Here is a 25,240-nt window from a genome sequence, read left to right on the forward strand (position 1 = left end):
GGATGATGAGACAGTAGGAGGATGAGACAGAAGGAGGATGAGACAGTAGGAGGATGATACAGAAGGGGGATGATACAGTAGGATGATGAGACAAAAGGAGGATGAGACAGTAGGAGGATGATACAGAAGGAGGATGATACAGTAGAATGATGAGACAGAAGGAGGATGAGACAATAGGATGATGAGACAGTAGGATGATGATACAGAAGAAGGATGGATGATGAGATAGAAGGAGGATAATACAGCAGGATGATGTGACAGCAGGAGGATGGATGATGAGACAGTAGATGATGAGATACTTACTGGTGCACCTGGTGCTCCAGGGGGTCCTGAGATGGCTCCTCCACTCTGTGGAGAAACTAGTATTATCATCATAACATTCAACACAATGATGACATGGTATCTGATTATATGGTATCTGATGACACGGTATCTGATTACTGGGTATCTGATTACAGGGTATCTGATGACATGGTATCTGATTACAGGGTATCTGATTACAGGGTATCTGATGACATGGTATCTGATTACAGGGTATCTGATGACATGGTATCTGATTACAGGGTATCTGATGACATGGTATCTGATTACAGGGTATCTGATGACATGGTATCTGATTACAGGGTATCTGATGACATGGTATCTGATTACAGGGTATCTGATGACATGGTATCTGATTACAGGGTATCTGATGACATGGTATCTGATTACAGGGTATCTGATGACATGGTATCTGATTACAGGGTATCTGATGACATGGTATCTGATTACAGGGTATCTGATTACAGGGTATCTGATGACATGGTATCTGATTACAGGGTATCTGATGACATGGTATCTGATGACATGGTATCTGATGACATGGTATCTGATTACAGGGTATCTGATTACAGGGTATCTGATGACATGGTATCTGATTACATGGTATCTGATGACATGGTATCTGATGACAGGGTATCTGATGACAGGGTATCTGATGACATGGCATCTGATGACAGGTATCTGATGACATGGTATCTGATGACATGGTATCTGATTACAGGGTATCTGATTACAGGGTATCTGATGACATGGTATCTGATTACATGGTATCTGATTACAGGGTATCTGATGACATGGTATCTGATTACAGGGTATCTGATTACAGGGTATCTGATGACATGGTATCTGATTACATGGTATCTGATGACATGGTATCTGATGACAGGTATCTGATGACATGGTATCTGATGACAGGTATCTGATGACATGGTATCTGATTACATGGTATCTGATTACAGGGTATCGAATGACAAGGTATTTGATTACATGGTATCTGATGACATGGTATCTGATTACATGGTATCTGATTACAGGGTATCTGATTACAGGGTATCTGATGACATGGTATCTGATGACATGGTATCTGATTACATGGTATCTGATGACAGGGTGTCTGATGATATGGTATCTACAGTAGCCTACGGTATATAGGGGAATGTGGTAACCTTTACTTTGAGGGTCACCCTACCGATGCTCAACAAACAATCAACAGACTATAAGTAACATGTCAACAACTGTTGACTAGCACTGTGATGCTAGTTGCATCGTCGGCAACACCTGACACCTGATGAGGATGAGTACAGAGTTCTTACCTGCAGTTTGTACAGACTGCTCATCCCATTGCCCTCCACATAGGGGACACCCTGCAAACACACACATCTCAGTCAGAGCCAGCTTTCTCCTCCGTTAACACACTTCTAGCCTTACACACTTCAAAAGGTCTCGTGTGTGTGTGTGTGTGTGTGTGTGTGTGTGTGTGTGTGTGTGTGTGTGTGTGTGTGTGTGTGTGTGCGTGTGCGTGTGTGTGTGTCTGCCTGAGTGTTTTCTGTGCCTCTAGTCTAACAGTCAGTCCTGTAGGCCTGGACCAGGCAGACAGTATTACTTTGTTCATAAGCCCTTAAATGCAACATGGGAGAGATAAATATCTGGGGCTGCCTGGTGATCACTACATGGAGAGATCAATATCTGGGGCTGCTTGGTGATCACTACATGGAGTGATCAATATCTGGGGCTGCCTGGTGATCACTACATGGAGTGATCAATATCTGGGGCTGCCTGGTGATCACTACATGGAGATATAAATATATGGGGCTGCCTGGTGATCACTACATGGAGAGATCAATATCTGGGGCTGCCTGGTGATCACTACATGGAGAGATCAATATATGGGGCTGCCTGGTGATCACTACACAGAGAGATCAATATCTGGGGCTGCCTGGTGATCACTACATGGAGAGATCAATATCTGAGGCTGCCTGGTGATCACTACATGGAGAGATCAATATCTGGGGCTGCCTGGTGATCACTACATGGAGATATCAATATCTGGGGCTGCCTGGTGATCACTACATGGAGAGATCAATATCTGGGGCTGCCTGGTGATCACTACATGGAGAGATCAATATATGGGGCTGCCTGGTGATCACTACACGGAGAGATCAATATATGGGGCTGCCTGGTGATCACTACACGGAGAGATCAATATATGGGGCTGCCTGGTGATCACTACACAGAGAGATCAATATCTGGGGCTGCCTGGTGATCACTACTTCGAGAGATCAATATCTGGGGCTGCCTGGTGATCAGTACATGGAGATATCAATATCTGGGGCTGCCTGGTGATCACTACATGGGGATATCAAAATCTGGGGCTGCCTGGTGATCACTACATGGAGAGATCAATATCTGAGGCTGCCTGGTGATCACTACATGGAGAGATCAATATCTGGGGCTGCCTGGTGATCACTACATGGAGATATCAATATATGGGGCTGCCTGGTGATCACTACATGGAGAGATCAATATCTGGGGCTGCCTGGTGATCACTACATTGAGAGATCAATATATGGGGCTGCCTGGTGATCACTACATGGAGAGATCAATATATGGGGCTGCCTGGTGATCACTACACAGAGAGATCAATATCTGGGGCTGCCTGGTGATCACTACATGGAGAGATCAATATCTGGGGCTGCCTGGTGATCACTACATGGAGATATCAATATCTGGGGCTGCCTGGTGATCACTACATGGAGAGATCAATATATGGGGCTGCCTGGTGATCACTACATGGAGAGATCAATATCTGAGGCTGCCTGGTGATCACTACACAGAGAGATCAATATATGGGGCTGCCTGGTGATCACTACATGGAGAGATCAATATCTGGGGCTGCCTGGTGATCACTACATGGAGAGATCAATATCTGGGGCTGCCTGGTGATCACTACATGGAGAGATCAATATCTGGGGCTGCCTGGTGATCACTACATGGAGATATCAATATCTGGGGCTGCCTGGTGATCACTACATGGAGATATCAATATCTGGGTCTGCCTGGTGATCACTACATGGAGAGATCAATATCTGGGTCTGCCTGGTGATCACTACATGGAGATATCAATATCTGGGTCTGCCTGGTGATCAGTACATGGAGAGATCAATATCTGGGGCTGCCTGGTGATCACTAAACAAAAGAGGAGAGCAGTAACACTTGTTTAACCCACCGGCCTCTGTAGATTCAAACACTAAGTGAGTACCAAATGGCACCCTATCCCCTATAGTGCCCCACTTAAGGGCTCATAGGGCTCAGGTAAAAAGTAGTGCACTATATAATGAATAAGGTGCCATTTGGGCTGTAGTCTAACTAGTGTATCTGGGGGAAATAGTATAGCAGCAGCAACTACAACATCCTGATGGCTTGAGGAGTAGCCTGGATATACCAGAGATAGTCTGTATAGTCCTGCCGACTAGCGTTTATGGGGCCAGGGCGCGGGGGGGGGGGGGGGGGTGTAGCCCCCGGTCTCCTCTCCACTACTCAGCGTATGTGCTGTCTGTCATCAGTGTGTAATCTGAGGCAAAGCTAAACGGCTGCAAGACAGCCCTAAACTAACCACAGCGTCAGAGTATCTACAGGAGAACAGGTTTTAAGTTTGAAGGAAATCTGTGGCCCTAAGCTTTTGCTAGATTTGTGCAATTTAAAGAATTTACAGTACTGAAGTTCATTCATTAACCCTGACCTCCAACACAGTAAGTGGGTTGTATTAAGTAGGCACAAAGAGGAAGAAACCCCTCCATAACGGAGTGAAACAGGAAGTACTCGCTTTGTACGTGTCCAATAAGAAACACTCCTTTTGGTTTTGCTCCAGTGTCCCCAGAACATGAACATGGTGACTCAATAACATTTCTACCTGCCCTCCAAAGCTGGGACCGAGAGACTGAATAACAGCTTCTATCCCAAGGCCATCAGACTGTTAAACAGCCATCACTAGCCGGCTTCCACCCGGTACCTCAACCCTGCAGAGGCTGCTGACATATATACATAGACATGGAATCACTGGCCACTTTAATAATGGAATCACTAGTCACTTTAATAATGGAACACTAGTCACTTTAATACTGGTTTTACTCATCTCATATCTATATACTGTATTATATTCTACTGTATTTTAGTCAATGCCACTCCAATATTGCTCAATCTAATATTAATGTATTTCTTAATTCCATTCTTTTACTTTTAGATTTGTGTATATTTTGTGAATCACTTTTAGATACTACTGCACTGTTAGATACTACTGCACCGTTAGATACTACTGCACTGTTAGACACTACTGCACAGTTAGATACTACTGCACCGTTAGATACTACTGCACTGTTAGACACTACTGCACTGTTAGATACTACTGCACTGTTAGACACTACTGCACTGTTAGATACTACTGCACTGTTAGACACTACTGCACAGTTAGATACTACTGCACCGTTAGATACTACTGCACTGTTAGACACTACTGCACTGTTAGATACTACTGCACTGTTAGATACTACTGCACTGTTAGACACTACTGCACTGTTAGATACTACTGCACTGTTAGACACCACTGCACTGTTAGATACTACTGCACCGTTAGATACTACTGCACTGTTAGACACTACTGCACTGTTAGATACTACTGCACTGTTAGATACTACTGCACTGTTAGATACTACTGCACTGTTAGTCACTACTGCACTGTTAGTCACTACTGCACTGTTGACACTACTGCACTGTTGACACTACTGCACTGTTAGATACTACTGCACTGTTAGATACTACTGTTAGACACTACTGCACTGTTAGTCACTACTGCACTGTTGACACTACTGCACTGTTAGATACTACTGCACTGTTAGATACTACTGCACTGTTGGAACTAGGAACACAAGCATTTCGCTACACCCACAATAACATCTGCTAAATATGTGTTGGTGACCAATAAAATTGTACTTGATTTGATTTCCAGGAAGGAAGAAAGAACAGGAAAAACATTATCTCAAATAGACGGAAGAAAACATGATGTCCTTCAAAGTAGTAAGTCAATCTCACTGTCCTTTTAAATGATGTGTTGTGTGACCAGCCATTCAAAAGGACACTAGTAATTGGCTATGGTACCTTGAACTGGTGTCATCATTCATAGGCATGAAAACTGTTGACACATCTCACCAATGACTCAACAACACACACACTCTCTGTACACGCACACACACAGAGATCTCAGTGATGCTCTGGATAACTTACTGGGGGGCCTGGTAGTCCTGGCCTTCCAGGGGATCCTTCACTTCCCTGTAGGGGACACGGACACACACACACACACGGACACACACACACACGGACACACACACACACACACACACACACACACACACACACACACACACACACACACACACACACACACACACACACACACACACACACACACACACACACACACACACACACACACACACACACACACACACACACACACACACACACACACACACACAGAACAAACCATGAGAGGGATAATGCTTTCCAGTCAGTCACTGGGGAACACGTTTCTCCAGTTAAGATCCCAATAATCTAAGAATACCTCTTTACCCTTATTTACCCACACATTAGAGACAGTGACAATCCTAATATTTGGGACATGGCATGGCTGATAATACAAGTCTATTGCAGAGGTACAGTATTTGAGAAGAGGGACATACTAGCTCTGTTGAATTTGAGATAGATTGGGGGTAAGGCCCTGCGATAAACTAGTGTCCTGTACAAGGGGTGTACTGGTACATCAACCTGCCTCACGCTACAGAAACAGGAGATCCTATGAGCTGTTCTGGCTGCACAAGCCTCTTGCAAGGCTACTGAATTGGCATACAGCACGCCACCCCAATCCACTGACAAGACTAGGCCCATGGCATTCTTTCAACAACAAAACTGAAGAGAAACCCATAAGGAATTATGTGCTTTTTAAGAAAATAACATGATTCCTGAGTATTACAATAACCCATTATTGATGCTCTTCGAGATAGCACTAAATAAGACGTAGGGCATTGTTTTCATCTTAGACTATCAGAACATCTCTTGGCATGTCAGGCCACATGCTTGAATAAAACATGACCCTGTATGTACTAACTGCCTATATTTAGAACATAAAGCAGACATGTACAGTACAGTGCCTAGTGAAAGTCTGTACAGCAATGGCATTTCACCCCCCTTAAAATTAAATGTAAAAATGGATTGAATTAGATATTTTTTTCTACAGGTCTACACAACCTACTCCACATCTTCAAAGTGAAAGAAATGTATATAAAATGTTCTAATTAATAAAGAAAACAAAAAAAAACAAAGATGTCTTGATTGTGTGTCTTCACACCTCAAAGTTAATACTTGGCGGAAGCACCTTTTGACAGCCATTACAGCTGTGAATCATTTTGAATAAGATTCTACCACCTTTGCACAACTCTTAGGGCAATATAATTCCCATTGCTTGATCCTGACAAACTCCCCAGTCCCTGGAGATGACAAGCATACCCATAACATGATGCTGCCAACCACAAAAGTTGAAAATACAGAGGGTTGACTTTGTGTTATGTTGTATTGGATTTGACCCAAACCTGTAGTTTTTATTTTAGGCTAAAAACATAATGGCTTTGCTGTGTTGTCTTGCAGTATTACTTAATGGTATTGTTGCAAACAGAATCAATGATTTGGAGCGGATTTTTTTAACACAGGCTTCCTTCACTTTACCATACGGGTCAGTAATGTGGAGTGAATGCAATGGTTTTGATCCCTTTGTATTTTCCAGTATTGTAGTGGCCTCGGGAGGCTGTCAGGATATAAAGAAATATGAAAGGAATAAAGCCCAGGTAAAAAGTTAGAGGAAACTCTGCCTTCTGAATACCTAACCCTGGGATAGAGTTACATTTTTCTGTGGGACAATTGCACACACGCAAAATTATGCCAAGGACACAATAGAATGGCTTTCTAAGAGGTGTTTAGTGTTCCTGAGTGGTTTAGTCTCTGTCCTGACTTAAATCTGATTGAAAAAATAAAGACAATGTTTGAATACTGCTGTCCATCAATGATTCCCTACCAAATTTACTGAGCTTAAGCAATTTTAACAAAAGCAATGGATATACACTCAGTGGCCAGTTTATTAGGTACAACCCGTTAATGAAAATGGTTCACTCCTACAGACAGTGAGTCATGTGGCCGTGGCTTGCTATGTAAAGCAGGCAGACAAGCCTTGAGGCATTCATTTAGTGTTCAATTGAATGTCACAATGGGCAAAACCAGTGACCTAAGTGACTTTGAGCTTGGTATGATCGTCGGCGGCAGGCGAGCCGGTTCCAGTATCTCAGAAACGCCCAGCATCCTGGCCTTTTCACGCAGGACAGTCAGTGTCTAGGGTTTACTGAGAATGGTGCGACAAACAATAAACACCCGGTCAGCGGCAGTCCCGTGGGCGAAAACAGCTTGTTGATGAGAGAGGCTGAAGGAGAATGACAATAATCGTGCAAGCTAACAGGTGGGCCACAAACAGGTAAATATCGGTGCAGTACAACAGTGGATGGCAGAACGGCATCTCAGAATACACAACTTGTCTGTCTTTTTCACGGATGGGCTATTGCAGCAGTTGCTGTTGCATCATGCTGATGGCAGAGTTAGGATTTGACATAAGCAGCATGAGTCCATGGCCCCATTCTGCCTGGTATCAACGGTACAAGCTGGTGACGGTGGTGTAATTGTGTGGGGAATGTTTTCCTGGCACATGTTAGGTCCCTTGATACCAATTGAGCAATGTTTCCATACCCCAAAGAATTCATTCTGTTCTGGAGGCAAAGGGGGATCTGACCCAGTACCTAATAAACTGGCCACATGTTGTCATAAGAGTTGTGCAAGCTTGGTATAATCTTATTCAGAATGATTCCCAGCTGTAATGGCTGCTGAAGGTGCTTCCACCAAGTAAAAGTGAAAACATTCACAATCAAATCATCATCATCTTGTGTTTCTAAGTCATTTGGTAAATGATCTATCATTCTTTCACTTTGGAGTAGGCTGTGAAACTACATTTGGGACAAATATAATTGAATCCCTTTGTAGATGTAATTTTAAGGTAGCAAAGTGTGAAGACTGTGTAAGTGTGCGTAGACCTTCACTAGAGACTGTATATTCATACAGTGCGTGTACACACAGCGTCTCTTTCTTACCCGATCTCCCTTTGTTCCAGGCTGACCCATTGGCCCAGGTCTGCCCATGACACCCTGCAAACAGAGACAAGGTACATCAATTAACTGGGTCACAAACTAAATATAGAAACAAGGTACATCAATTAACTGGGTCACAAACTAAATTTAGAAAACATAGTACATCAATTAACTGGGTCACAAACTAAATATAGAAACAAGGTACATCAATTAACTGGGTCACAAACTAAATATAGAAACAAGGTGAGAGAAAATAGGGACCAAACAATGAGCATGGTGTTCTCAGTGATTGTTCTTGTATCAGCAACACAGTACTACACATGCATTACAACGAGGGATGAATAGATGTGAAAGGTGATTTAATGAAATTGGTGATTTGTTTTGCTTACAGGGGCTCCCGTACGGCCTGTTGTACCCAGAATGCCTGGAACTCCAGGAGAGCCCTGAGAAAGACAAGAAACACCAGAGAACAATCATTGTCACTTCCTGTGTAATAGGTAGTGTATGATAGCCTAACTGGTAGGTTTGCAAGAAGGACAAGAAGAGAGTTAACTTCGTTTGCATTTTCGGGGCTATTCCATTGATTCTGTTGTACATGGGGCAAGATGAGTCATGTGACCGTGGCTTGCTATATAAAGAAGGCATTGAGGCATTGAGGCATTCTGTTACTGATCGACTGAATGTTACAAGGGTAAAACTAGTGACCTAAGCGACTGTGAGCGTGGTATGATCGTTGGTGCCAGGTGCACCGGTTCCAGATTTGATTTGATGTAGTGTACTTTCAAGCACACTCAAGCATGTTAAAGTATATGATTCCTGTATTGGCCCCAGGACAGGTCTGAAACCCACCTCGTCTCCTTTGTCTCCACTAGGCCCAGGGAATCCTCTCTCTCCTTTCATCCCCTAGAACAGCAAACAACATCAGTGAATGAGTAAACAGTAACAACAACAGTGAATGAGTAAACAGTAACAACAACAGTACATAGTACAAAAATGGCCAAATCAAGTTGAATTCTGTATAAACCTTTTCTTAATGTGTCTGCTTGTGAAATGAGAAATGTCTACCACCATAATATACAGTATGTTCTCTCCAAACCTTCTAATAGTCTCAAACCAGCGGCATGACGGGTGGTCATACATTTCACTTTGACTTCTTGTTTCTAATAGAGCCAATTAGAAGCGACTGCTTGGGTAATTTTACTAATACAGGACACTGCTGTGTATCCATGGCAACCACGTCTGCAGCCAGCAGCTCTGACGATACGAATGTGCTGGACTGACATTGTAAATGTCTGAATCTTTGGTTCAACGGTTGGTGTCTGAATCTTCCTAAATCTCTCCGATGAAAAGAAATATGAACAACTACGAGAGCCTATGTCGTACATTATAGCATATTATGCATTGTTTATAAGGCATTATAAATGCCCTCACAATGCATTACGAAGAGGGTATTTATTCGTAGGAAGTATTATGAAAACAATTCAACTGGAAATGAATAGCAACAAGGGATAGAACCATGTTAAATAATGACCTGGAGAAGAAGTGTAGTCCCCAGCGATGTTATGCACCAGTCTAAATACTATTACACCTATCATCTTTTCTAATTCACTTTGTCATGCTGAGATTGGCAATGAATGGAGTGAGTGGAGTATTTGTAAGGTGGAAAGTAATTCTGTATACATTGACTGTGTCCCAAATTGACTGTGTCCTAATCCTTTACACAGGGCACTACTTTTCACCAGGGGTTATAGTGCACTATGTAGGGAATAGGCTGCCATTTAGAACACATCCATTATAATAGGGAATAGGCTGCCATTTAGAACAAATCCATTATAATAGGGAACAGGCTGCCATTTAGAACACATCCATTATAATAGGGAATAGGCTGCCATTTAGAACACATCCATTATAATAGGGAATAGGCTGCCATTTAGAACACATCCATTATAATAGGGAATAGGCTGCCATTTAGAACACATCCATTATAATAGGGAATAGGCTGCCATTTAGAACACATCCATTATAATAGTGAATAGTCTGCCATTTAGAACACATCCATTATTATAGGGAATAGGCTGCCATTTAGAACACATGCATTATAATCAGGATGACACGTTGTTTCCTACCTTTGGACCTTCTTTCCCTGGATTACCGAGAGGTCCTCGCACTCCTGGATCCCCCTGTTTAGGATGGACACACACGCAAATCAATGCACGCAAGAACACATGCACAGAGAAAGACACACACACAAAACCACACAATCTGTCCCCAAGGGTTCCACTCTCACACTTCTGGGCGGGCGGGCGGGCGGGCGGGCGGGCGGGCGGGCGACCCACCCACCCACCCACCCACCCACCCACCCACCCACCCACCCACCCACACACACACACACACACACACACACACACACACACACACACACACACACACACACACACACACAGAGTAAAGATAACGAGACACTCACCTTTTCTCCCACCATGCCTTGCACTCCTGTCGCTCCATGGGTTCCCTGCTCGCCCTTCTGCCCAGGCAGACCTGGCACTCTGGTCTGGCACACGGTGCAGGCATTCTGCCAACACACAGCGGGAGGGGGGAGAGGTACGGTCATACAGACCAGATATCTGTCATCTCACTGAGTCACAGCAGGGAAATACAGTGCTCCTTTTGTTTGTATTCCATCTCCCCTGGGTCGAAGAGCAGGGGAGCTGTCTTAACGTTCTCTCAATGTTTCCACAACATTGAAGTTAATGTGACTGAGAACCAGACATTGTCCTATTTCCCACCCACTCTCTAACTGACTGGGACATGTAGGGGATCATTAGAAATATCACAGTCTCCCATCCAGTTCAGGATTCACTGAGTAACATTTATTTACATTCAAAAAGTTAGGCTTAATCTGTGTCTGGGAAATCAGCCCTGTCTGGGAAATCAGCCCTGTCTGAGAAATCAGCCCTGTCTGGGAAATCAGCCCTGTCTGAGAAATCAGCCTTGTCTGGGAAATCAGCCCTGTCTGGGGAATCAGCCCTGTCTGGGAAATCAGCCCTGTCTGGGAAATCAGCCCTGTCTGGGAAATCAGCCCTGTCTAGGAAATCAGCCTTGTCTGGGAAATCAGCCCTGTCTGGGAAATCAGCCTTGTCTGGGAAATCAGCCCTGTCTGGGAAATCAGCCCTGTCTGGGAAATCAGCCTTGTCTGGGAAATCAGCCCTGTCTGGGAAATCAGCCTTGTCTGGTAAATCAGCCCTGTCTGGGAAATCAGCCCTGTCTGGGAAATCAGCCCTGTCTGGGAAATCAGCCCTGTCTGGAGTGTACTTCCTCTACAGCAGCAGACATTCTGTACTCTGACACTGTGGAGTTGTTGAAGTGTACTTCCTCTACAGCAGCAGACATTCTGTACTCTGACACTGTGGAGTTGTTGAAGTGTACTTCCTCTACAGCAGCAGACATTCTGTACTCTGCTGAAGATAATTATGTTAAACTGTATCAGTTACCCAGAGGCACTTACTTCATAGAACAATGCTATGATTATACACTGAGTGTACAAAACATTAAGGACATCCTCCTAATATTGAGTTGCACCTCCCCCTTTGCAATCAGAACAACCTAAATACGTTGGGGCATGGACTCTACAAGGTGTCGAAAGCATTCCACAGTTTTGTCAAATTGGGTGGATGTCCTTTGGCTGGTGGACCATTCTTGATACACACGGGAAACTGTTGAGAATGAAAAGCCCAGCAGCATTGCAGTTCTTGACACAAACCGGTGCACCTGGCACCTACTACCATACCCCGTTCAAAGGCACTTAAATCTTTTGTCTTGCCCATTTACCCTCTGACTGACACACATACACAATCCATGTCTCAATTGTCTTAAGGCTTAAAAATCCTTCTTTAACCTGTCTCCTCCCCTTCATCTACACTGATTGAAGTGGATTTAACAAGGGATCATAGCTTTCACCTGGATTCACCTGGTCAGTCTATGACATGGAAAGAGCAGGTGTTCTTAATGTTTTGTCTACTCAGTGTACATTCAGTAGAAGAACACCACAGGAGGTTGGTGGCACCTGAATTAGGGAGGACGGGCTCGTGGTAATGACTGGAGTGGAATAGGTGGAATGGTTTCCATGTGTTTGATGCCGTTCCAGCCATTACTATGAGCTGCCCTCCCCTCAGCAGCCTCAAATGAAGAACACATGAATACGTTCCACTTCCAACCATTTATCTGTAGACGGATATCAGTTCTGTTTATACAGCATGAAGACTGTATGACCCTTAGTGTCACTGGCATTTAGACTCATCAGAGAAGAGCAGTGGGGAGATATTTCATCTAACTTTATGGAAGTACAAATCTTTTTTTCTGAGAGAGACTTGAGCGAAGTGTCTTGAAATAAAAAGGTCCAATTCAGTTAAGTGCTCCTTTCAGTGTGAAATATCAAATACCATCGGCTGTAAAGTGACCAAACTCTGTCAATTAAAGTGAAGAAACGGAGAAAAGCTATTCTTGGGGAGGATTGTCATTCAGCTCATCAAGTTGAATGACGCAGTCAAGCCAGCAGCACATTGTCAAAAAAGCCCTTTAAACAGGCAGGTTAGCATTTCTTTGTCATGAATCTTGTTCTGGAGGCAGTTCTGCAGAGTGGTCACTAGCTAGCACAGCCACAAAGTCGTAAAATCTAACTTTAGTCTTAACCACACTAATAAACCTAAACTAAGACCAAAAAGCAACATAGCCAATTTTGACTTTGCAGCTGGCCAATCTAGAAATTGCTCAGTTCTGCCTCCAGGACAAGATTCATGACAATAAATGTCAATCTGCTATGAACAGCTAAAAGCTTGGAAACTTTATTCATTTAACTGGGCTTCCTATCTTTGGTCTGGTAGAATAAAATCCCCCCCCCCCCCCCCCCCCTCTCTCTCTCTCTCTCTCTCTCTCTCTCTCTCTCTCTCTCTCTCTCTCTCTCTCTCTCTCTCTCTCTCTCTCTCTCTCTCTCATAATCCTGTTTTAACACAATCCTCTCTCAACAGACACAATCCTGTTTTAAATACACATAATTTCTTCTCTGACTGAGAAGAGAGGGATGAATGCATGGATGTGCATTCATCTTGGCTGGCTGAGAGGGACTAGCATCACAACCGAACAGTAATCACACAAACACAGAGAAGAGAGAGAAGACAGACGGAGAGAGAGAAGAGACAGACAGAGAGAGAGAAGAGACAGACGGAGAGAGAGAAGAGACAGATGGAGAGAGAGAAGAGACAGACGGAGAGAGAGAAGAGAGACAGAGAGAGAAGAGAGAAGAGACAGATGGACAGAGAGAAGAGACAGACAGAGAGAAGAGAGATGTAGAGAGAAGAGACAGATGGACAGAGAGAAGAGACAGAGAGAAGAGACAGATGCAAAGAGAGAAGAGACAGATGGAGAGAGAGAAGAGACAGACAGAGAGAGAGAAGAGTGTACATTGTACAGAATCATCAACAAGGCGTGGGAGTGTTGGAGAGATAGATGGACAGAGAGAAGAGACAGACAGAGAGAGAGAAGAGACAGACAGAGAAAGAAGAGTGTACATTGTACAGATACATCAACAAGGCGTGGGAGTGTTGGAGAGATAGAAGGAAAAGGAGAAGTATTGTCCCTTAAATACATAGCAACAAGGTAGCTGTGAGAACAAACAACTGACAACAGAAAGCCCTATTCCCTATATAGTGCACTACTGTTGACAAGAGCCCTATTCCCTATATAGTGGAATACAGTTGACAAGATCCATATTCCCTATATTATAAACTACTGTTGACCAGAGCCCTATTCCCTATATAGTGGACTGCTGTTGACAAGAGCCCAGCCATAGCTCTCTGGTCAAAAGTAGTTCACAGTGTAGGGAATAGGGTACCATTTTGGACACATTCCCTGTGTACTCCAGGAGGGATGTATTCAACAACAGCCTTCTTCTTAGGACATTTCAAGGATTTCTGTTGAATATAATAATGCATTTCCATAGTGGATTTCCAATTCCTTGAATTTCTAGCTGCAGTTCGCCACCACCACCTGATGGAGGCGCTCCTGAGCTTCTGTTACTAATTCCGTAACATCACCCTGATAGGTTTAGTACTGGTGAAAATATCACATCAAAATATCAACATTAAAAGTTTGTTGTTGTATTACAACTGTGAGGTCTTAAAGTATGAAATACACCACTGTGGGCAACTGTGCAATCATAGTAACTGATGCAATTAAAGCAGGCTAAATTATAACCTGTTTCTACACCCTCAGTCAATGTGGATCTACATGTGGGCACTTCAAGGTAATAGCAAAAATATCTTCCATGAATCTTGTCAATTAAAAAAAGAATGTTTAATTTATGTACCACACTGAATAATGTTGGAATGACAATTGGTGGGAATAATCATACGACACAACGGTAATACATGAAACAGTCCAGTACCTTGAGTAAAGAGCTCATATCTCCGACAATTGGCAAGGCAGTCTGTTGGAAAGACAAATTGTCATCATACATTTTGTATAATGACTATAGATGTAAAGAAATGTCAATTCATATTTTTGTGATCTTTTTCAGTCAGATCATAGTTGAATGAACCTGTCATAATTATCTTAGCATCACTCGAAGCTTGAACTCTTATGAATGATGCTGAAACACTCAAAGTTACCATGATTGCTTTATGGTGGTATGACTGATACTGAAACACTCAAAGTTACCATGATTGTTTTTATGGTGGTATGAATGATGCTGAAACACTAAGTTACCATGATTGTTTTATGGTGGTATGAATGATGCTGAAACACTCAAAGTTACCATGATTGTTTTATGGTGGTATGAATGATACTGAAACACTCAAAGTTACCATGATTGTTTTATGGTGGTATGAATGATACTGAAACACTCAAAGTTACCATTGATTGTGTTTATGGTGGTATGAATGATGCTGAAACACTCAAAGTTACAATGATTGTGTTTATGGTGGTATGAATGATACTGAAACACTCAAAGTTACCATTGATTGTGTTTATGGTGGTATGAATGATGCTGAAACACTCTAAGTTACAATGATTGTATTTATGGTGGTATGAATGCCTTATACATAACCCCTTCAAGTACAGTGTAACCAAACCTTCTCCTGTGATTTCAGTTTTCTGTAAAATAATTGTCTTTCTGTGGTTTTGAGGCATTTAACCTAAATATGGTACAGTGGGCTTAGCACCTCCAAGTGACACTGACACAGTATATCTCTAAGAGAGAGATGAGAAAGAGATGAGCGGTTAACTTACTGGTTGACCCGGGGGGCCAGGAGGACCTGGGGGACCTTCTCGACCAGGGGATCCCTTTAAATGAGAGAAATAATGATGTCACCATCGGAAACACAGCGTGGAAACACACAGCGCTCACACCCTTGGCCCACGCTTTGACATTCATCCTAATGGGGTGCTGTGTGTGTGTGTGTGTGTGTGTGTGTGTGTGTGTGTGTGTGTGTGTGTGTGTGTGTGTGCGTGCGTGCGTGCGAGTGTGTGTGCGTGCGTGCGTGCGTGCGTGCGTGTTTCTGATATGTCCAGAAATTGTTGCTATTTCCTCATGCAGACATAAAGGAAACAGATCTTTCATCAGAATATTCGTTTCTCTTTTTATCTGCAGACCAAGGAGGAGAAGAAGAGTGGAAGAGAGGAAGAGTGGAGGAGAGGAGGAGAAGGAGGAGAGGAGGAGAGGAGGAGAGGAAGAGTGGAGAAAAGGAAGCGTTGAGGAGAGGAGGAGAGGAAGAGTGGAGGAGAGGAAGAGTGGAGAGAGGAGTGGAGGAGAGGTATAGTGGAGGAGAGGAAGAGTGGAGGAGAGGAGGAGTGGAGGAGAGGAGAGGAGTGGAGGAGAGGAGAGGAGTGGAGGAGAGGAGAGTAGAGGAGAGGAGGAGAGAAGTAGTGGAGGAGAGGAAGAGTGGAGGAGAGGAAGAGTGGAGGAGAGGAGTAGAGGAAGAGTGGAGGAGAGGAAGAGTGGAGGAGAGGAGGAGAGGAGGAGAGGAGGAGTGGAGGAGAGGAGTGGACGAGAGGAGGAGTGGAGGAGAGGAGGAGTGGAGGAGAGGAGGAGAGGAGGAGAGGAGGAGTGGATGAGAGGAGGAGTGGAGGAGAGGAAGAGTGGAGGAGAGGAAGAGTGGAGGAGAGGAGTAGAGGAAGAGTGGAGGAGAGGAAGAGTGGAGGAGAGGAGGAGAGGAGGAGAGGAGGAGTGGAGGAGAGGAGTGGACGAGAGGAGGAGTGGAGGAGAGGAGGAGTGGAGGAGAGGAGGAGAGGAGGAGAGGAGGAGTGGATGAGAGGAGGAGTGGAGGAGAGGAAGAGTGGAGGAGAGGAGTAGTGGAGGAGAGGTAGAGTGGAGGAGAGGAAAAGTGGAGGAGAGGAGTAGTGGAGGAGAGGAAGAGTGGAGGAGAGGAAGAGTGGAGGAGAGGAGTAGTGGAGGAGAGGAAGAGTGGAGGAGAGGAAGAGTGGAGGAGAGGAGTAGTGGAGGAGAGGAAGAGTGGAGAAAAGGAAGAGTGGAGGAGCGGATGAGAGGAGGAGTGGAGGAGAGGAGGAGAGGAGGAGTGGGAGAGAGGAGGAGTGGAGGAGAGGAGGAGTGGAGGAGGGGAAGAGTGGATGAGAGGAAGAGCGGACGTGTGGAGAGGAAAAGTGGAGGAGTGGAGAGGAAGAGTGGAGGAGAGGAGGAGAGGAGGAGTGGAGGAGTGGAGGAGAGGAGGAGAGGAGGAGAGGAGGAGTGGAGGAGAGGAAGAGTGGAGGAGAGGAGGAGAGGAGGAGTGGGAGAGAGGAGGAGTGGAGGAGAGGAGGAGTGGAGGAGGGGAAGAGTGGACGTGTGGAGAGGAAAAGTGGAGGAGTGGAGAGGAAGAGTGGAGGAGAGGAGGAGAGGAGGAGTGGAGGAGTGGAGGAGAGGAGGAGAGGAGGAGAGGAGGAGAGGAGGAGTGGAGGAGAGGAGGAGAGGAGGAGAGGAGGAGTGGAGGAGAGGAGGAGAGGAGGAGTGGAGGAGAGGAGGAGTGGAGGAGAGGAGTGGAGGAGAGGAGGAGAGGAGGAGTGGAAGAGAGGAGGAGTGGAGGAGAGGAAGAGTGGAGGAGAGGAAGAGCGGAGGAGAGGAAGAGCGGACGTGTGGAGAGGAAAAGTGGAGGAGTGGAGAGGAAGAGAGAAAGAGTGAGAGGAGAGGAGAAAAGATGTGAGGAAGTGGAATAGAATGCAGAAGGGAAAGACAACATTTTCCCTTCGAATGTCAGTTTCTCTTTATCTCCAGATGTAAAGTATCACTGTGTCTCCCTTCCTGCAGAGAGAGGAGGACAGGGGGAGTGGAGGAGATGAATGAGAAGAGAGGAAGGAAGGTCTTGATCCCACTCACCTCTCTCCCCGGGGTCCCAGCAGGGCCTGAGAATCCAGAGGGTCCACGAGGGCCCTAGAAGAGAAGACAACCCCCATAACACACTAATGAGATCAGGGCCCGTATCTAAAAAGCCTCTCAGATTAGGATTGCTGAACCTAGGAATAGAATATACAGTATATCCTCAACCCTCACAAAGATGACATGCAACTAAGACTATGATGAGCCTGACACCAGACCTGTTGAAACTAACACCAGTCCTGAAACTAACACCAGTCCTGATGAGACTAACACCAGTCCTGATGAGACTAACACCAGTCCTGAAACTAACACCAGTCCTGATGAGACTAACACCAGTCCTGAAACTAACACCAGTCCTGATGAGACTAACACCAGTCCTGTTGAGACTGACACCAGTCCTGATGAGACTAACACCAGTCCTGAAACTAACACCAGTCCTGATGAGACTAACACCAGTCCTGTTGAGACTGACACCAGTCCTGTAACTAACACCAGTCCTGATGAGACTAACACCAGTCCTGTTGAGACTAACACCAGTCCTGTTGAGACTGACACCAGTCCTGATGAGACTAACACCAGTCCTGTAGAGACTAACACCAGTCCTGATGAGACCAACACCAGTCCTGATGAGACCAACACTAGTCCTGTAGAGACTAACACCAGTCCTGATGAGACTAACACTAGTCCTGATGAGACTAACACCAGTCCTGAAACTAACACCAGTCCTGTTGAGACTAACACCAGTCCTGTTGAGACTAACACCAGTCCTGTTGAGACTAACACCAGTCCTGTTGAGACTAACACCAGTCCTGATGAGACTAACACCAGTCCTGATGAGACTAACACCAGTCCTGATGAGACTAACACCAGTCCTGTTGAGACTAACACCAGTCCTGAAACTAACACCAGTCCTGTTGAGACTAACACCAGTCCTGATGAGACTAACACCAGTCCTGAAACTAACACCAGTCCTGTTGAGACTAACACCAGTCCTGTTGAGACTAACACCAGTCCTGATGAGACTAACACCAGTCCTGTTGAGACTAACACCAGTCCTGATGAGACTAACACCAGTCCTGATGAGACTAACACCAGTCCTGAAACTAACACCAGTCCTGATGAGACTAACTCCAGTCCTGTTGAGACTAACACCAGTCCTGATGAGACTAACACCAGTCCTGATGAGACTAACACCAGTCCTGTAGAGACTAACACCAGTCCCGATGAGACTAACACCAGTCCTGATGAGACTAACACCAGTCCTGATGAGACTAACACCAGTCCTGATGAGACTAACACCAGTCCTGATAAGACTAACACCAGTCCTGTAGAGACTAACACCAGGCCCGATGAGACTAACACCAGTCCCGATGAGACTAACACCAGTCCTGATGAGACTAACACCAGTCCTGATGAAACTAACACCAGTCCTGTAGAGACTAACACCAGTCCCGATGAGACTAACACCAGTCCTAATGAGACTAACACCAGTCCTAATGAGACTAACACCAGTCCTAATGAGACTAGCACCAGTCCTGATGAGACTAACACCAGTCCTAATGAGACTAACACCAGTCCTGTAGAGACTAACACCAGTCCTGAAACTAACCCCAGCCCTAATGAGACTAACACCAGTCCTGTTGAGACTAACACCAGTCCTGATGAGACTAACACCAGTCCTGATGAGACTAACACCAGTCCTGATGAGACTAACACCAGTCCTAATGAGACTAACACCAGTCCTGTTGAGACTAACACCCGTCCTGTTGAGACTAACACCAGTCCTAAACCTATAAAATATATGGCATATTAATTTTAAATATAATTGGAATTAAATTGTTGTTTCAGATTTGATATCCTCAACCTTTATACTGAAGACTAAGGTTTCATCTAAGCATCCAGGAGCACACTACTGGAGGGTACTGTATGTACTGTACGCTATTCCATATTCTAATATCACAGGGATCAGATGGATGTGTGTGTGTGTGCGTGCGTGCGTGTGTGTGTATGTGTATGTGTGTGTGTGTGTGTGTGTCTAGACAGGAGATATTCTTCCACATACCTCAAATCCTCTCTCTCCTCTCTGTCCCATGGGGCCCTATAAGAACACATCACACAGCTTGTTTACAACAACACCACACCACACCTTCAGCCCTTCAGCACACACACACACACACACACACACACACACACACACACACACACACACACACACACACACACACACACACACACACACACACACACACACACACACACACACACACACACACACAGAGACAGACAAACCAACTTGTTATTAACACCAACAGCAGTTCAGTCCAAGATCCAGTAAAGGACTGTGTTTCAACATCCATCCTTTGCTATGTTCCATTGATCCCTTGGTTTCCAACAACTCTGAATTTCACTATTTAATAAACCAAAGGGCAAAACTCAAGCGGGCATTTTTGAAGTTGAAACCAGCAGCAGCCTCACAGAGGATAGATAGATGGTGAAGAAGTGTAATGCTGAAGGTCCACAATGTTTGTAAATCTAATCTGGGAATTAATGTTCATTGAATGTAGTCTTTATTGTATCATTCCTTTGACCCGGATAAAATCATATATAAGTCTATGCACAAGCCATTCTGAAGATGACTGAACTGAAGAGGTGTGTGTCCAACAGAAAGGTTTAGTGAAGACTACAGGTTAGAGAGATGGGCTTGCAACTGATGGGATTCTCTGGAGGATTGGTTTGAAAAGCAAAACATTTATTTGTGAAAATGTCAACGGACAATAAAGTATGCACAAGAGAAAAATGAGAAATGTTCCAGTGCCATGTACTCACAGGAGGTCCTTCAATGCCCAGACCAGGCTCTCCTTTCTCCCCTAGGTCTCCTGGTACACCAGGGACGCCACGCTCACCCTGACAGGGAGGAGAGGGGGGAACAGGGAACTCATTATGATGACTGTTAAAGGGAAGAGAGGGGGGAACAGGGAACTCATTTTGATGACTGTTAAAGGGAAGAGAGGTGGGAACAGGGAACTAATTATGATGACTGTTAAAGGGAGGAGAGGGGGGAACAGGGAACTCATTATGATGACTGTTAAAGGGAGGAGAGGGGGGAACAGGGAACTCATTATGATGACTGTTAAAGGGAAGAGAGGGGGGAACAGGGAACTCATTATGATGACTGTTAAAGGGAGGAGAGGGGGGAACAGGGAACTCATTATGATGTCTGTTAAAGGGAAGAGAGGGGGGAACAGGGAACTCATTATGATGACTGTTAAAGGGAGGAGAGGGGGGAACAGGGAACTCATTATGATGACTGTTAAAGGTAAGAGGGTGCCATTTGGGACCCAGCTCAATAAAAGGAGAGTTCCCTGGCTTTAACAGGACCTGTGTTTCAGATCCTTGACATCAGTGAATAATGTACGCCACCTGGCAGACTTACACTACAGTAACTGCAGAGATTTTTGTACATGTATGTGATCATTGTGGGAATTGAACCCTCATCCTTGGCGTTGCTAGTGCCACACTCTTACCAACTGAGCCACAAGTGGATGAACTGGGTTGATGTGAGGTATTAGAAGAGCTAGTCATCCTTCAGATGTTTTCTAATGTGGATCATCATAGCCAGAGGAAATATCCGTCATCTAGCTAGAGAATAATAAATCCAGATTGTGTTAACACTGGGGGGTCTGCCTGTCTGTTTTGTCCCTCTTCCCCCACCATGGGGGGCTGCCTGTCTGTTTTGTCCCTGTTCCCCCACCATGGGGGTCTGCCTGTCTGTTTTGTCCCTCTTCCCCCACCCTGGGTGGTCTGCCTGTCTGTTTTGTCCCTCTTCCCCCACCATGGGGGTCTGCCTGTCTGTTTTGTCCCTCTTCCCCCACCATGGGGGGCTGCCAGCCTGTTTTGTCCCTCTTCCCCCACCATGGGGGGCTGCCAGCCTGTTTTGTCCCTCTTCCCCCACCATGGGGGGCTGCCTGTCTGTTTTGTCCCTCTTCCCCCACCATGGGGGTCTGCCAGCCTGTTTTGTCCCTCTTCCCCCACCATGGGGGTCTGCCTGTCTGTTTTGCCCCTGTTCCCCCACCATGGGGGTCTGCCTGTCTGTTTTGTCCCTCTTCCCCCACCATGGGGGGCTGCCAGCCTGTTTTGTCCCTCTTCCCCCACCATGGGGGGCTGCCAGCCTGTTTTGTCCCTCTTCCCCCACCATGGGGGGCTGCCAGCCTGTTTTGTCCCTCTTCCCCCACCATGGGGGAACAGCCTGTTTTGTCCCTCTTCCCCCACCATGGGGGAACAGCTTGTTTTGTCCCTCTTCCCCCACCATGGGGGAACAGCTTGTTTTGTCCCTCTTCCCCCACCATGGGGGAACAGCTTGTTTTGTCCCTCTTCCCCCACCATGGGGGAACAGCTTGTTTTGGCCCTGTTCCTCCACCATAGGAGTTGTTTTTCTACCTTTGGCCCTCGTGATCCTCTGGGTCCAGATGTCATCCCCTCTCCCTGCCCAGGCAAAAAGAAGAAAACACTAAATGAGTTCCACATCCCAGACATCATACAGCATAACGTCAGCATTGATAATCAGATGGCGCCGACAGACATGGTCGCCTCGTTTCAGGTCCTTAGGAAACTGTGCAGTATTTTGGTTTTTTAATGTATTATTTCTTACATTGTTAGTTTTTTATTTTATTTTATAAGCATTTCGCTACGCTCGCATTGACATCTGCTAACCATGTGTACGTGACAAATAACATGTGATATGATGTAAAGATTGGAGGCTAAACATGTAAGATACAGATACAGACCGTGTGAAATATATCAAGACACTCTGACCAAGTAGCTGCAGTTAAAAAGCCTTTGTTAAGTCAAATCAAATGTAACTTGTCCCCTGCTTTGTAAACAACAGGTGTAGACCAACAGTAGAAAAAATACAGGTCCTTCCCCACAATACAGAGATAAAGACAATAGAGAAATAATAGAAAGTTAAACACATAATAATACAAGTAATAATAGATACAGAATGAGTCATGATAACGTGTCTATACTGTCTACAAGGAGTACTAGTACTGAGTCATGATAACGTGTCTATATAGAATGGGCACCAGTACTGAGTAATGATAACGTGTCTATATACAAGGGCTACCAGTACTGAGTGGATGTGCAGGGGTACGAGGTCATTGAGGTAGATATGTACATGTAGTTAGAGATAAATAGTAAAGTAGGACTAAATAATAAAGTATCCATGTAGGAAAGTTCAAACAAGCCAAACAATTAATCTACTGCAAATCACACATCAGCAATTCACTTTGAGAACGAGACAGTGTGTCTCCCAGCAGCACAGCTACAGCCTGTGTGAGACTTCAATGGGAATATACCTCCATCTACACAGGGCAAACAGCAGGAACACTTCATTTCACCGCGAGCCTTGTGTTCAATACTCTCCTACAACATCTTTTAACAGCGTCTACGTTGTGAAGTCAGACCCATAATGCTCTGCTGCTGCCACACACAGAAGTCCAGGGATGTCTCCCAAATAGCACCCTATTCCCTATATAGTGCCCCATGGGTCCTGGTCAAAAATGATGCACTATAAAGGGAATAGGGTGCCATTCTGGACGCAACCTTGATTGGGATCGGGGATAAGCATTATTTACAGTACACCCCCTTGATGGAAAATGGATTTCTGTGTTCAGCATGCATTAGTGCTCCAACTAAGTCCTGCATTGCACAATGTAAATCAGCCATCTGAAACGTTGCTTCATGCTAATGCAGCAGTTCTGAAATAAAGCTCCCCCACATTTTAAGAAGTGTTCAGAGGACAAATTAAAATAAAGTTGGACGAACCCAAATAACCTGTTACTCTGGTTTTACTTCCTCAAGGGTGTAGTGGTGTGTCATCTGAATTGGCACTAAATTCAATATGTAAATAAGTTGAAATGTGCCAATAAAGAACGGTTTAAATGTCCTCTCTCTCTCTCTCTCTCTCTCTCTCTCTCTCTCTCTCTCTCTCTCTCTCTCTCTCTCTCTCTCTCTCTCTCTCTCTCTCTTCTCTCTCTCTCTCTCTCTCTCTCTCTCTCTCTCTCTCTCTCTCTCTCTCTCTCTCATCCATCCATCCATCCATCCATCCATCCATCCATCCATCCATCCATCCATCCATCCATCCCCCCTCCCACTATCCCTCCATCACTGCCCTCCTCAACTACTCACAGGCCGTGTCCCAAATCTGGCTTGCCCACTACTTACTTAAACTGCAAACTGTGTAGTACAAATCATACAAAATACTATTTAGAATACACTGGTTAGTAACAATGAATGCAGTAACAACAAACATCAGCATACTAGGCTCCTCCTACTGAGACTGTGCCATCTAATGTTCCCTGCTGGGAATGTTGTGTTTACGGATGAATTAATATTATGCTACACAAAGATACATAACATACATTTTTCTAAACTAATCCAATCTGTTAGTTGGACTTATTGCACCCATTACTGAGCTGTTGTTCCAGTTTATGGTTATTTATTCTTCTGTTTAACCCTTCCAGTCATTCTGAAACTGTAAGGGATCTCGTCCCCCTCTGAGGAGGAGAAGCGAGAAGGATCGGAGGACCAAAACGCAGTGTGGTAAGTGTCCATAATGTTTATTTTAAAACATAAACTGAACACTACGAAATACAAAACAATAAACGTGAAATGAACGAAACAGTCCCGTGTGGCGACAAACACTGACACGGAAGACAAACACCCACAACCCAAAACTGAAACCCAGGCTACCTAAGTATGATTCTCAATCAGAGACAACAATTGACAGCTGCCTCTGATTGAGAACCATACTAGGCCGAACTCAAAAACCAACATAGAAAAACAAACATAGACTGCCCACCCAACTCATGCCCTGACCATACTAAAACAAAGATAAAATAACAGAACTATGGTCAGAACGTGACAGAAACCATGTTGTTGTGAGTGAAGAACACTTCCAGTTGTTGGATTTCCCCACTCTGCCTGGATTCCAATAGGATTCAAACATCACTTTGCAAGCCAGCATGAGTCCAAAACACAGCAAAGGCTGGTCACCAGCAAACACAGTGAAGGCACCATGAAAACACAGTGAAGGCACCATGAAAACACAGTGAAGGCTGGTCACCAGCAAACACAGTGAAGGCACCATGAAAACACAGTGAAGGCACCATTAAAACACAGTGAAGGCACCATGAAAACACAGTGAAGGCACCATGAAAACACAGTGAAGGCACCGAGAAAACACAGTGAAGGCTGGTCACCAGCAAACACAGTGAAGGCATCATGAAAACACAGTGAAGGCATCATGAAAACACAGTGAAGGCATCAT

The 25,240-nt window shown here is 44.9% G+C and overlaps 1 protein-coding gene across 2 annotated transcripts in view; it reads right to left on the reverse strand.

Moving 5' to 3' along the window:
• The window catches only part of LOC139381914 (collagen alpha-1(XIX) chain-like), a 244,516-nt gene that overhangs the window by 48,147 nt on the left and 171,129 nt on the right, over nucleotides 1–25,240 (reverse strand). For both annotated transcript variants that reach the window (XM_071125772.1, XM_071125773.1), the window contains 14 exons: nucleotides 22,351–22,395; nucleotides 20,740–20,817; nucleotides 19,976–20,011; nucleotides 17,914–17,967; nucleotides 15,834–15,887; nucleotides 14,992–15,033; nucleotides 11,020–11,124; nucleotides 10,679–10,732; nucleotides 9,402–9,455; nucleotides 8,942–8,995; nucleotides 8,556–8,609; nucleotides 5,599–5,643; nucleotides 1,635–1,685; nucleotides 304–348 (listed from right to left, as the gene is read on the reverse strand). In XM_071125772.1, coding sequence (XP_070981873.1) covers nucleotides 304–348; nucleotides 1,635–1,685; nucleotides 5,599–5,643; nucleotides 8,556–8,609; nucleotides 8,942–8,995; nucleotides 9,402–9,455; nucleotides 10,679–10,732; nucleotides 11,020–11,124; nucleotides 14,992–15,033; nucleotides 15,834–15,887; nucleotides 17,914–17,967; nucleotides 19,976–20,011; nucleotides 20,740–20,817; nucleotides 22,351–22,395 — 771 coding nt within the window. The remainder of the gene's footprint in view (nucleotides 1–303; nucleotides 349–1,634; nucleotides 1,686–5,598; nucleotides 5,644–8,555; nucleotides 8,610–8,941; nucleotides 8,996–9,401; nucleotides 9,456–10,678; nucleotides 10,733–11,019; nucleotides 11,125–14,991; nucleotides 15,034–15,833; nucleotides 15,888–17,913; nucleotides 17,968–19,975; nucleotides 20,012–20,739; nucleotides 20,818–22,350; nucleotides 22,396–25,240) is intronic.

The sequence above is a fragment of the Oncorhynchus clarkii genome, chromosome 23 (assembly GCF_045791955.1).
Source record: "Oncorhynchus clarkii lewisi isolate Uvic-CL-2024 chromosome 23, UVic_Ocla_1.0, whole genome shotgun sequence".
Lineage (NCBI taxonomy): Eukaryota > Metazoa > Chordata > Actinopteri > Salmoniformes > Salmonidae > Oncorhynchus > Oncorhynchus clarkii.